Source organism: Microcaecilia unicolor, chromosome 1, assembly GCF_901765095.1.
Source record: "Microcaecilia unicolor chromosome 1, aMicUni1.1, whole genome shotgun sequence".
In the NCBI taxonomy this organism is placed as follows: Eukaryota; Metazoa; Chordata; class Amphibia; order Gymnophiona; family Siphonopidae; genus Microcaecilia; species Microcaecilia unicolor.
The window spans coordinates 697,256,613-697,271,065 of record NC_044031.1 but is presented as its reverse complement, the minus strand read 5'-3'; the positions used below and the strand labels follow the sequence as shown (position 1 = coordinate 697,271,065).

Sequence of the window (14,453 nt, the reverse complement as noted above, 5' to 3'; positions counted from 1 at the left end):
TGCATTTAAGTTTTTACATTCTGCAGCTCTAAAGTTATCTCCTTCGGTTGGTGTACAGCAGGGTCGCTGAGGGGAGAGAGCAAAGGGGTCAACATTCCCTGGGCCTGGCCTCCAAGAGGGGTCTGATGTCGCTGCTGCCGCCACCACCATCACCACATCTGCAAGGCTTCCAGTGGCAGTCAGGCAGAAGACGGCTGCATTAGTCTTGTGACGTCTCCTGCTGCTCGTGTGTGCCAGCCAGAACCTATCGCATTAACGTGTTACGTCTTCTCCACCACCATAGGTCCTCCTGTGCAATGTACTTCCTGTTTCTGCCGTGGGAGGGGACTTGGCAGGAGCAGCAAGAAGAGTTAACGCGATAGCCTAGGTCCCGCAGCTGGCAGCACACATGAACATAAGCCCAGTGGCTGGCAGGAGAGGAGAGAAGACGCTGAGAGAGAATTAAAGAGGGGGCCATACTGAGAGTGCAGCACACACAGCTAAGGTCTGGGTTTTGCTTCCATTGAAAGCCAAAAAATTCACAGCACATCTGGTGGTTTTTGTTTCCCCGTTTTGGGGCCTTGGGCAACAACAGAGAGAGAGAGAGAGCAGAACAGAGGAGGCAGCTGCCCAGGCCATCATTGCCCAGTGCCAGACTCAGAGCTTGACCTGTACCAAGACTACTATTGCCTCAATAGGTAGATAGCAGGGGTAAAGGGGGGTGGGGCCCAGCTTTGTCTCTCGGTGGCCCTGGTGTAAAGTACTATACAAAGAGAGCTGTATTATAAAATCTAAATGACACAAAGGTACAACAGCTGAATGTATAAATGGCTGATAACTCAAGTCTCCAATAAATTATCAGGCTTTCTTATGTCATTCTGAACAAAGAATTCTTATTTCCGTAACCACTGAACTAAACAATCTGCAAGTGTAGATATTTTTTTTTTACTATTTGGAGCTTTCAGGTATCAGCACCAACGAATGACAAAGCACACATTTATTTTAAATATGCTATACCTTATAAATATGTTGTCAACCCTTTCCCCAACTTTCCTTCTCTCCTCTTCCATTAATTTACTGTACCTATTAGATAATTTCTGGCAGCAGAACTCTTGTAATCGACTCCCTGCTTTTCACAAGGCTGCTGTACAGCTGAACAACCTCTTTATCCTTAGTCAGGAGCCAAACAATTGAGAAATATTGGTCATGCAAGACTGCAGGAAACCAAGTCCTTAATCAGCAAACTGGAAAGAGATACTGCCAGCAGAGGGGCTCTAATTAAGAAGCTCAGTAAAGACATTTTTTTACTAGGACAGAATGGACTGGGCAGACAGCTAAGGCTATGAAGAATCTGTGTGGGGGAAGATAAATACATTTAAATCACCATCTGTGCATATTAAAGGCAGACAGGATTCTATGCCTTTCAAGGTGTTTTTACAATATTTCTTAAAATGACAGGGAGGATGGGATGGTAACAGGATTCAGGTGCCTAGATTCCTGGGCTACACAGGCAAATAGCTAAACGGATATTCTGTGAGGTATGTTTTAAAACAAAATATATACATGTTTCCCTGACTCAAACATATATACATTTCCTAGTGTCTAGTCTAGCCACGAATATAGCACATACAAGGCACATGGCTACTTGTTTTTCCTCACAAATCTTCAAAGGGACATTACCTCATTACAAGGTACAAGGGTATAAATGAAGCTGCATACCTTCCACCCAGCTGGTATACTAAATTGCCCCAGGGAGGACAATTTTTAAAACAATCTAAGAATCTTAAAAGGACTAATGTGCCTACAATGCCCTGAAATCTGGCTCAATCTAGGCAAAAGTATGGCCATTGCTGCCCAACAGAGGTATTGCTATAAAGATAGTTTGCTAACAGAGAAACTTATATTTAAAAAAACAAAAAACTTTTTTTTAGACCTTTTTAGAAATATTTATGGCGCACTAGTCGCTTTCTATTTCACTAATATTTAACATCATATAACTTGATCTCTATCTTTACACAGCTATTGTAGACTAATATTAATCATTCTGTGTCAGATCAAGTCACATCATCTGGGATGACCTCTCCCTGAAGAAACCTCCTAGTGAACGTGGAGCACATGGGAAGGTCACGACTTTATGAAGAAGTTACAGTTTGGAGGACCATACCAACCCTTTTGGATTTGAAAGGAAGTTTCTTCCAGTTATAAGCTAAGTACAATTTACATAGTAACATAGTAGATGACGGCAGAAAAAGACTTGCACGGTCCAACCAGTCTGCCCAACAAGATAGCATAGTAACATAGTAGATGATGGCAGAAAAAGACCTGCACGGTCCATCCAGTCTGCCCAACAAGATAACTCATATGTGCTACTTTTTGTGTATACCCTACTTTGATTTGTACCTGTGCTCTTCAGGGCACAGACCGTATAAGTCTGCCCAGCTCTATCCTTGCCTCCCAACCATCAGCCCCGCCTCCCAACCACCGGCTCTGGCACAGACCGTATAAGTCTACCCAGCTCTATCCTTGCCTCCCAACCATCAGCCCCGCCTCCCAACCACCGGCTCTGGCACAGACCGTACAAGTCTGCCCAGCACTATCCCCGCCTCCCAACCACCAGTCCTGCTTCCCACCACCGGCTCTGGCACAGACCGTATAAGTCATTCCCAGCACTATCCCCGCCTCCCAACCACCAGCCCCGCCTCCCGATCTTGACTAAGCTCCTGAGGATCCATTCCTTCGGCACAGGATTCCTTTATGCTTATCCCACGCATACTTTTTGTGTATACCTTACCTTGACCTGATATTCAGTTATATATATATATATATATATATATATATATATATATATATATATATATATATATATATATATATATATATATATATATATATATATATATTCACAGCTGGCTGGAGAACATATAGCTTCACTATCTCTATATTTCTAAATTATATGGATAATACCAGGCCAACAAATTTGTAATTTGTAATAGCAGTTAACATATCTAGGTTTTAAAAGGTTTGGACGAATTCCTGGGAGGAAAAGTCCATAATCTGCCATTACAATAGACATGAGGAAACCCAATGCTTATCCCTGGGGTTGGTAGCATGGAATCTTGCTACTCTTTGGGATTCTGCCAGGCACTTATGACCTGGATTGGTCACTGTTGGAAGCAGGATACTGGGCTAGCTGGACCATCCGTCTGATCCGGTATGGCTATTTTTATGTTCCTTGTTTCCTCCTATGGTCATTCCCAGGGAAAATCATCTACATGCACACTTCCACATATTATATGTTATGCTGCTACCAGATCTACTAGTACCCAAGCAGCATGTAATATACTATACCATAGGAGACTGCGTTAATAATTAAGGCAAATATACCAGATCACTAAGGCATTTTAGTGACTGTCTCAGTGTGATATCCTATAAAGTATTTAGATACATTACATTACAGCGTAATGATGCCTGCATTTGGAGGGCAATTCTATAACAGTGTGCCTATATCTAGGCACCTAGAGGGCAGGTATGTGGCACTTACTTTCCTTTGTAGAATACTAGCATAATAGGTAAAATACATGCCTATAATTTAAGAACTAGTAAAAAAAGGCCCGTTTCTCAAACCAATGAAACGGGCGCTAGCAAGGTTATCATCTAATGGCAATTATGTTTTTAAGGGAACTGTTAGGAAGAATGTGCTGTGATGATAAAGAATAATTGGGAAGGGTGTATAATGAGTAATATGGTCCAGGGTTATGACATGTTGATTGTTTTTTTTTTTTTTTAATCTTTAAATAAAAATTAAAACAAAACACATAGTATATTTCCAAAAAGCTAAAGACTATGCAGAAATTTAAAATTTTTTATTAGAAATATAATGCTTGTTTACATTTGCAAGATTTCTTTATAAACAATATTTTTAGTGAAAACTTTGTTACATTTAGGGAAAAGCTTTCTTTGCTCAGGACCATCTATGACTTTTACAATTGCATCAGAAGAATTTTGAACTCTTGAAAATGCTACATACAGTTGCCCATGTGTAAACACTGGTCCTGGGAGGAAAATGCCAACTTTTCCAAATGTTTGTCCTTGTGACTTGTTAATTGTCATTGCAAAAGCCAATTTCACAGGAAATTGTTTTCGATGTAATGTAAATGGGAGGTCAGTGTTAGATGGTGTTAGTTCAATACGTGGAATAAAAACAGTACTACCTGCAGTTGACCCAGTGATTACTTGACTAATAATGAGGTTAGTTTTCAAGTCTTTCACTATTAAACGAGTTCCGTTACATAAACCTCGCTTGGTATTTAAATTCCTGAGTAGGATAATTATGGCTCCAATTTTTAAATGCAGTTTATGGCAAGGCATGCCAGTTGGAGTTTGTTCATGAAGGAATTCTACAGGATATAACTGATGTTCCTCATCATTGGCGTCATACCCTACCACCTGAATGCTGCCCACTTTCAATTACGCACTTGAATTTGCATTTAGGTGGCAGTAAGGGCTCCCCCAGGAAATGGGCACATGGCAAATGGTTCATTTACCGCATGACCATTTTCTTTTTTTTTTATTAAAGCCTTTTATCCAATGCAGTAAAAAGGGGCTTCGGCGCACGGCACATCCACGAATTCTATGGGAATTTCAAACCTTACAGTCTGCTCACGGGTGGCACTCTGTTCCTCATGTCCTCTCTCCTCAATCCGTGGCTTTTCCATGGGCGAGCTGCCCTCCAGTCCGACTCTGGTGTAGTAACAGCTTCCATTCGACGGTCTTCTGGGCTCCTACCCTCTTTCGGGGTGGACCCTGTCGAATCTTCGAGGTAGGAACTGGCGCCTAGCGGTTGGGGAGGGGGAGTGCGCTCGGCGGGGCTCAAGGTGATATCGAGGCCAGGGTACGCTGAAATCTCCAATTCGCCGGCGTCTCCCACTGGCAGCGTTCCGCCTTCATGAAGAACTCCCTGCGGCCTCAGATAGCGAGCTAAAGGACCAGGTAAGGAGGGAGTTAGCGGGGAAGCTCTAACCGCTAATCTCCCTCTCCGTTTAGGCATTTTTGTTTTTGAACATGGAGATCGAGACTCGCAGCTACTTAGTGAGTTGCAGCCATCTTGGATCCTATGGGGCTCATTTTCCTGCAGGACCCCTTTTACCACAGCTTTGTAAAAGGGACCCAAAACGCAGCAGCCAGACTTATTTTCGGCAGGTCAAGATTCGATAGCGCAACACCTCTTCGAGAGAAGCTTCACTGGCTCCCCATGTTTGAATTTGCTCTTAGTTGAAAAACTTCTTGAAAGATAAGTTTTTAGATTATTTGCAAAATATTAAGAAATTGTTGATGATTTTAATATCTTTAGGGATTTGATTCTACCATTTGGGCCCCAAATATCTGAAATTTGCCATGTGAACAAATTTGTAAACCATGTTTTTACAGCAGGACAGATGAAAAAGCAGGTAGGTCTCTTGAATTTAACTCTGCACCCTTTTTAACTCTGCATTCAGTTAGGTCCAATATATAATCAGGTGCCAGACCAAACAAAATTTTGAAAATAAAAGTTCAAGTTTTGACCCTTAATTCATGCCCTGATTGGAAGCCAGTGCAATGTGAGGAATAACAGGGTTACTCTTTCATATTTTGGTACCCTTAAAATTAAGCATGCTGCTGTGTTTTGGGCTGTCTGCAACATCTTGATCTTAGATTCTTTGTTCCCTGTTGGTTCACCACATTCCCTGCACAGGCATGCCTTAGTGTATGAATGGTAGAAAGGGTATATAAGCTATTATGTCACGCTCTAATGTGGGTACTGAGCCTATTCTTTAAAAAACACACGCATAAATGTTCTTCTAGGACACTAGCATAAGTCAGCATCAACATGGCTACATTTAGGTGTGCCCATTTACACCAGGATTCTCCGTTCATTAAATGATCTTCGTCTTGTTCTACCAGGCCCAAAGTTCATTCATTTGGAGCCTACTAGACACAATGCCTTTTTCTATCGTTCACCTCACAACCGACTCTTCCCCTTATGACCCCCAATCTGTTTATCACACCTGATTATTACTTTGTCATAACCTCACTTTGTATTTGTTCATATCGGTATTGGCAATAACCTCTACTGTACTATATAAGCCACATTGAGCCTGCAAATAGGTGGGAAAATGTGGGATACAAATGTAACAAATAAATAAAATACTTGGAATGGACTGCCCATCTCTATCCGCAGCAACCTTTTGTTTAAGAATTTTAAAGCTGAATTAAAGACCTGGCTTTTCGGACAGGTTTAAGGAGGTGCAGACTGACTGAGATCACCAGATGGAACATAGATTCCTTCCCTACTTCCTGCTTTGCATTCTGCTCTTCTTCCCCTTTCATTCTTTCCTTTTTCCTGTGTGCATGATTTGCATCCTGTTTGAATTGCAGTTCCTTTCCTTTTTTCCGTGAATTTGTTTACAGCTTGACAGTTAGAGTGGTTTAGCAAGTACCAATAAAATATAAACTAGGTGTAAATGGGCTCACCTAAATGCAACAGTTAAACGGGTAACTGAGGCCCCCTTTTACTAAGGCGCGCTCACATTTTTAGCGCACACTAAAACTGTGGGCACGCTAAACGTTACAGATGCCCATAGGAATGCATTGGTGTCTCTAACGTTTAGCGCGCCCACAATTTTAGCACATGCTAAAAACGTGAGCGTGCCTTAGTAAAATGGGGCCTTACAGTTTTCTGTAAAATCTGTATGTGAGGGGGAAAGGGGATGGGACTTGATTTACCACCTTTCTGGATACAATCAAAGCAGTTTACATATTACATACAGGTTATTTATTACATACATTTTATTTATTTATTTTTATGTATTTATTTATTTTAACATTTTCTATACCACCTATAATTAGGTGGTTTACAAAAGAACATTCACATTATTCATATCACAAAAAATAAAACAAAACAGACCATAATAATAATTCAATCTTCAAAATTAAAAAACATTGAGACAAACAATTTTGTCAACAGTTTCCTAAAGTGTGTTACACTATTACAATGCTGAAGCTGACCTGGCAGTGCATTCCACAGTGTTATCCCTGTAGGAATAAAGGCAGTAGCTCGTGTTGCGGCATACTGAAGCTGAGTTACTATATCAGTTGAAAGTCTTATAGCAACCTTTGACCGCAAAGTAATATTTAAGTTGCCATGGTTTATAGAGTAATGGGATGCAAACCTTGCATATGCATGTTTTGCATCTCATTACTATGTAAATAACCTAATGTGACTTGCCAGGGGGGGGTGGAGTTATCATTAATGAGACTGTGCTAAACTAGTACGACTTGTGGTAAAAAAAAAAATATATATATACATATATATATATATATATATTTTTTTGTAATCCATGGGGCACTGACAGGTTTGTAATCCACAAGATACCACAATTCTCCAGATCTCCCAGCTGTGCAATCCTCTCACAAGGAGAAACACGGTCAGTCCCTTATGCTTTCTCTTCCTTCTGGTCCCGGTGTCCAGTTTCTGCCCCAAATGGACACTCTCAGCTCCGACCTAGGCAACAGCTAAGACGTTATATTTTCCACTGGGGCTCCTCTCCGCCCCTTTCTAGCTTTTGTCCCCCCACTCGTACTGCAGCTCACCCAGCTGCTCGGGTCTCTGAGCACTCTACAAAGTCCACCCTTAATGTCAGGGCAAAAGTCACTCTCAGGCTGAAAGGCACCGACTTCAGCCTTCTTTCTCTCCCTTTCCCCTTATGGGGAGGAGGCCGCTTGTATCTCCTCCCCACTCCTCAGGTCCTGTTACCCTTTTAGTGCCACCAAAGTTCCCCTTATTCTCAAACTCAGGTTAAACAGTTTTTCCTTTCGTTTTTATCACTCAAACACAGCCCTTGGTATGCACAATCAACTGGTTCAGTTTCAACCCCTTTCCTCACCCCCTACTATTACAGCCTGGAAAATGAGGGTCTCACCCATTCATTTTTCAGCTCCAAACACCTGACAACCTCCCAGGACCTCAGTTGAAACTTTCACCTACTGTTAGAGTGCTGTTGTAGCCACTTCATCCCTCCTTTCATTAAGACAAACAACCAGGATGCCATAAGCCCTTTCAACTGCCCACCTTTGACTCGAACTAGAGCAGAAATGTCCATGGGCTCTCCCTCTGGGATCTCCTCTCTCTCTCTAACTATCCTCCACCTTCCTCTCCCTGCCAGTCCATGGGCTCCTCTACAGCACCTTCTCCCAGCAGTCTCCCATCCTCCTGATCACCTCCACCCAGCTGTCTCCTATCATCCTCATCAAGCCCCCTCATATCCTCCTCCTTTCCCCTAGGATTCTGGGACTCGTAGTGTGAGTTGCACTTCCTGGTCCTACCCAGTGCCTCCCTCAAGGACTGCTGGGTCTTGTAGTTTTGATCCCAATGACCTCAATGGGGAAGGAGACAAGCTGCTCTCTCGGACTGGCCTGGATCTTTTGGTTCTGTGCTTCCATGGGGTTTTAGGGTACAAAAAGGACTTTTCCCTTCCTGCTCTCCTGGATTTCCAATCCATGCTCCCATATTAATAATTCCCCCTAAGTTTCATTAGGGCCCATAAATCACAATAAAATAAACGCAGCTTTGAGCTCCCAGACCAGAAAAGCAGGCCCCCCCCTGCTTACCGCCCACCTCCAAAGGCCTTAGTTGCCCCCCGTCAGCTCCAGATCTGCTCCAGTTTAAGCCTTGACAACTCACCGTCACCCCCCCCCCCCATAGGGCTCTAGACCCCCTAAAGGGCCTGTCATCTGAAACACTGGTGGTCTGGGGTAGTCTTCAAGCACGAGTGATGCCTGGTCATTCCTCCTCAGTCTGGGGTTGTCCTCAAAATGGCGCCTTTAGTGGTAGTTATGCAAAACTACCACTAGTAGCACCATTTTGAGGATGCCACCAGACTGGGCAGGAATCACTGGGCATCACTCCTACCCAAAGAAACCTTGGATCATCAATGTTTCAGAAGGTAGGCTGTTTAGGGGCTATGGGCTGTGTGGAGGATGGGAAGCTTGGACCTTTGGGGGAGGGGCGGTAACTGAGGTTGGCTGTAAGACAGGGGGGCACCTGCTCTGCTTCCCTCAACTGGTATTTGTGCTCTAAACTGATATTATGCCAAGCTCTAAAATGCAACCTAAAATACTAAACTAGACTCTATAGCTCTATTTATATAAAACCCTAACAGAGGCTTAAAAGACTACAATATTGTCTAAACTGACATTGCCAAATAAGTAGAGTAATTTAACAAAAAAAAAGGGCAATGAAATTACTTATTCAACCCCAAGTTTACCTTTTCCCCACGTTAGAATACAATTTCCAGCTGGTAAGATATACTAGTGAAATGTTCCTCCCCTCAGCAGGTCCTCTCTCAGCACCTCTTCAGGAGAAAGTCAATTTATTTGGTCACCATGAGTCTGCTTCAACTTGACAGCAATTAAATCAATCAATCAATGTGTCTCCTGTCTACTTTGCATCTGCTACTTTATGGAGCAGCAGAGGAAGGCAGAATAGTACATGAACTCCTGAAAATGTCTTGCAGGTGTGCAGTTTTCCTTCCCCCAAACTAAACGTGTCCTTGGGAAGACTTGTTTACAATCTGACTGAAAGTAAATGTGTAGTGAAAGACAATGCATGCTTTTAGCTGAGCTGAGGAGGTTAATTTTCAAACCAGGCAATATAGCTACATCGACCTGTTTTATAGATAGATAGATAGATAGATAGATAGATAGATAGATAGATAGATAGATAGATAGATAGATAGATAGATAGATAGATAGTTCTGTCCATTTTCATAACAAATTCAACAGCCATTGAAACAGCAAACCTTGTCCTCCTCCCTCTTTCTCTTCATCCCATCTGACCCCCTTTCCAAATGGGTGCTTTTAGCATGGTTGGATTGCTTTGAATATTGCCCTCTTCAGCTTTAAGGCATTTCACTTATAAATTATTTTAAATATCGTAGCGGCTCTTGTACAAAGCTGTGGTAAAAAAGTGGCCTGCGATAGGTAGTATGAGTGCGTGAAAATTGCTGTACGCCGAGGCCACTTTGACCGCAGCAGGAATATCCACTATTTTAAATAGAAATCGTAAATGGTTGTGTGCTAATAAAAATATTGGTGCATGGCAATTTACTGCCTGACCTTACCGCCTCCTATTTAGAAGGCAGTAAGGGCTCATGCACTAACCCAGAGGTAATTGGACAGAGTGCGCCGAATGCCAATTACCACCAGGCACACCTGCTCCCTGCTCTAGAAAATAGAAAAATATTTTCTTGTGCAGGAAGTGCCACTCGGCAAATACAAGCCATAATGCACCACACGGAAGCCCTACCATGGCTTTGTAAAATGGCCCCTTTATTAATCATGTAAAACAATTGATCTAATTAACTTTTTGCTGTACATATACACGTTTATAAAATAATACAATAAGGGTGCTTCTGGATTGGCCTGACAGTTCAATGACAGAATTGCATATGGCAAAATGAACAATCTAGGTTCAATTCCTAAGTCCAGCTTAATTTAATTCAGTTCGGTACTTATATTCCACCTACACATATAATAATCTACATGTAGTTAATAACATTTTATTTCAATTAGCTTCTGCCTTCTGGGGATGCTGTGGAGACAGTATTTACAGCTGCTGAGTGGAAAGGAGTCACAGCCATAACAAAATGATTCAATTCAATTCAGGTCTTATATACTGCTAATATCCCATTTTAGGGTTCAGTGCAAATGGCACCTAAAGTCCAGATTCTGGTTGCACACATACCAAGTTCCTACATGGACCTAAATTCTATGAAACCTAGCCCAGGATTGTTGCAATGGCTGGGCTAGAAGGGATGAATGGGGGAAGCCTTGGGTAGTTGTAAATAAAGTTTCATAGTGCTGTAGTCCCAGTACAGGCCAACTTCACTGACATCAGAAGCCCAAAAAGGAGAAGAAGGAAACCGAAGGTCAATTTAGAAAAGAATACTGCTCTAACCTTGTTCTGCATGCAGTATTATTCATGTGAATATTAATTTTATAAAAACACATTACCTGTTCTTGCGTCCACTTCTGTCTTTCTTCTGGAGTCCTCGCTTTTGTTTTAAAGCCCCTCTGCATTGATACAGATGGAATATTCAATGACTTTGGCCTCCCCTCATGTCTGCTGACAAGGTGCTCAGTCTCTCCTTTCTGGCATGTCTCCTTATAGTCCTTTGGCACATTTTCTCTCTCTGTATGCTCAGGGCTCAGGTCTGTTGTACTATTGATGCTGCTCATACTCATACTCATTTTAATCTCGGCAACAATCTGGTCAATATCTTCCTCCTGGTCTTCTAATTCAGCATCCCCTTTCTGAAAAGGATACAGTGATGTCCCAAGAGAGTTTCTGTTTGCTTCCGCTAAATAATAGTCCTGATAACCTTCTTCATTTTGACAATATTGTGCAGTCTCATTCTGCTCTTGGTCATGAGCCTCTAAAGAGAGTACTCTGTCCTCTAAAACTTGCATTTCATTTCCTTTATAGTCCTGTCCTTCTTCTGACTCAACTGTATCCTGATGCTGCATTTTGGTTTCTGTCCATTCCTCTTCCACTGCTTCATGACATTCATCAGTCTCAACACTGTGTTCTTCTTGAGGAACATATCCCTCACCATTACAGTCCATGCCCTCTAGATAACTATCGTCTTCAGGACAATACCTGATATAATAAGTGATACCTTCCTCTTCCTCTGGCAAACCTTCATCATAATCCTCCTCCTCAGAGGTATTATTAACATAATCAGAGCTAGAGTCACCATCCCCACTATGATCAATGCATTCTTGTTCTACTTGGGTGGGACTAACTTGTCTGTTGACTGCAAGTTCTGCAGCATTCACAGTATACTCATTGACTGATGGGTCACTTTCTTCATTTTCAGGCTCCTTCATCTGAGGGGAAGGAGGACATGATCGCACCCTGTGATCCAGCATATTATTTTTGATGCTTTGATGTTTCCTGTTCGCCATAGTTGACTTCTTACATGAGAATCATTTCCAAGCAATTACTCTAGGAAAGATGAAAAACATATACTCAGGAAAAGATGACATTTATACTTACAAGTCAAACAAGTCATTTTTAGTTAAAATTAAAGAACAACATAGGCAACATAATTGTTCCCAAGATGACGGCATTTAAAATCACTCTACAAACCAGGAAAAAGGTCTTTAATCATGAATGGAGGAAAGAAAATTTATTTACTTGGGCTTATGGTTATGAAAAGCAAAAGCAACATAACTGTAATCAAATTAAAAATATTTTTGTTTTTGACATTGTGGTGCCCTTTTACCATGCAGCAGTAGAGCAACCGCAGCAGTAGAGCAACCACAGCAATGGAGAGCAGCAATCCAGCTCTACCACCAGGCTCCTAGGGGAGTTCTGGCTCCCACCACATGCCATTAACTGGCCAGGAATATATATTTTTTGACGCGAGAAGTGGGCATGCCTGGTTACCACTGGGCTACCACCAGAGCCTCTACCACCTCCTAAATAGGAGGTGATAAGGGCTCCACCAGGAAGTGGCTGCATGACAAGTGTTTTAACTTACCACATGGCCACTGCAGTGCCCCTGTTACTGCCACTTGGTAAAAAGGGCCCTTTAGGTGCTCTCACATATAGGTTTCAGTGCTGTGATACACCTCTTCAGTGTACTAACCATCCTTCTTAGAACATTCATCCATATTATGGCCATTAAAATACCTAATTTTGTAGCTGCTTAAAGGCCATATTGAAAAACCTACTCCCCACAAAGCTGGTATTTCATATCCTCTATGTAGTGTTTGAGGGACAGAAGAGATTAGACAAGTAAATAGGACAAGATGAGGAGAGTAAGTAGAAGGGTAGAAGAAAAAGAGGATACAGGTAAGAAGGTAGGTAGATTGAGTAAGTAAGCAAGAGCATTGGTTGAGAGAACTGGAAAAGGAGAAAATAGAAAAATGTGTGGCATAATGGGGGAAAGATGGTAAAAGAAAAAAAAAAGAGAACTAAGGAAGAATAAAGAGGACCACATTACTGCTATAACAAGTGAGAGGTATTCTCCAGCTAAGAGCATCATGAACAGAAAGGGAAAGGAGACACCAAAAGGAGAGGTAAGGGAAGCACAGAGATGGCAGCAACATGGGAGGAGGGGAAAAGATGTGGGGAGCAGGGGGAGGAAACAGCATAGGATTGGACTGGTATATACAGTCAGCACCATACCAAGGACTGCAAAACAGTGCAGTCATATAGAGGGGCTAAAACATTGCTTCCAGCTCACCATCTCCTCTTATTGGGGACAGTGAAAGACATGGGTTTTGGGAACCAGTGAGCAAGTTGTGAGGCTTACCTATAGCTCAGTATGGTCCTGTATACAGGTGCCAACAGGCATAAACACACAAGGTGGAGAAGCAGTATCAGAGCACACTACTGCTAGGAATTTGGTAATCTCTTCCAAAATTCAAGCTGGGGGTTTGGGTTTGAGGGTATGCATGGAACCTCTTTGGAGCCAATTCACACAGGCAAAAGAATGTTAAAAATTATGCTGTGTATCTTGTTTGTGGCATTACACAAAAATTGAAATCCTGAATATATCCAGATGTTCATCTATTTATGCACCTCTTCTGGAAGAATAAAGCTCTAATTGACTGGCAGAAGTAGAAATATGTATTCACAATTCCTTTCATATTGATAGATGAAGACGCAGTTACATATTTAAATCAAACTTATATACAAAAGAGAAGAAATGAGATGGTAACACATGTAGTAAAGCATACTTTTCTATCCTATACAACTTGCTGAACAGAGCTGCAATGTAGAAATGCTAGGAAATTAAATTGCAGAATTACCACGGACAGTTACTTTAACATTATTGATTTGCTAAGCATGTTTCATCTATTAACTTGTCATGTTCTAATCTATATTATAAAGCAGGGGTTCTCAACCTAGTCCTTGGGACACACCAAGCCAGTTGTGTTTTCAAGATATCCAAAATGAATATGGATGAGATATATTTGCATGCACTGCCTCCACTGTATGCATATCTATCTCATGCATATTTATTATGGGTATCCTGAAACTCTGACTGGCTGAGTGTGTCCTGGGAGCTGGATTGAGAACCCCTGCTATAAAGTAAATATATCCTACATATAAAAATATAATTTAAGAAACAACTATTTATAATTTCTGCTAAATAAACTCCTATTCTACTGCAGTTGTTAGCTACTTTGGTTTGACCATAACTACTATAAATCATAGTACATAGTAAATGACGGCAGATAAAGACCCGTACGGTCCATCCAGTCTGCCCAACAAGATACTTTATATGTATACCCGAGTTTGATTTGTCCTTGCCTTTCTCAGGGCACAGACCGTAGAAGTCTGCCCAGCACTGTTCTTGTACTAAGTTCTAACATCGAAGCCCCTTAAAATTTACACTCCAGCCCATCACTATCTATTCAGTCAA

At 41.7% G+C, this 14,453-nt stretch overlaps 1 protein-coding gene across 1 annotated transcript in view; it reads right to left on the bottom strand.

Annotated features, from left to right (window-relative positions):
• Positions 1 to 14,453, bottom strand: part of APBA2 (amyloid beta precursor protein binding family A member 2) — a 414,223-nt gene that overhangs the window by 167,214 nt on the left and 232,556 nt on the right. The window contains exon 2 of the mRNA XM_030188547.1: positions 11,029 to 12,022. Within this exon, the coding sequence (XP_030044407.1) occupies positions 11,029 to 11,982 (954 nt within the window). The 5' untranslated portion in view covers positions 11,983 to 12,022. The remainder of the gene's footprint in view (positions 1 to 11,028; positions 12,023 to 14,453) is intronic.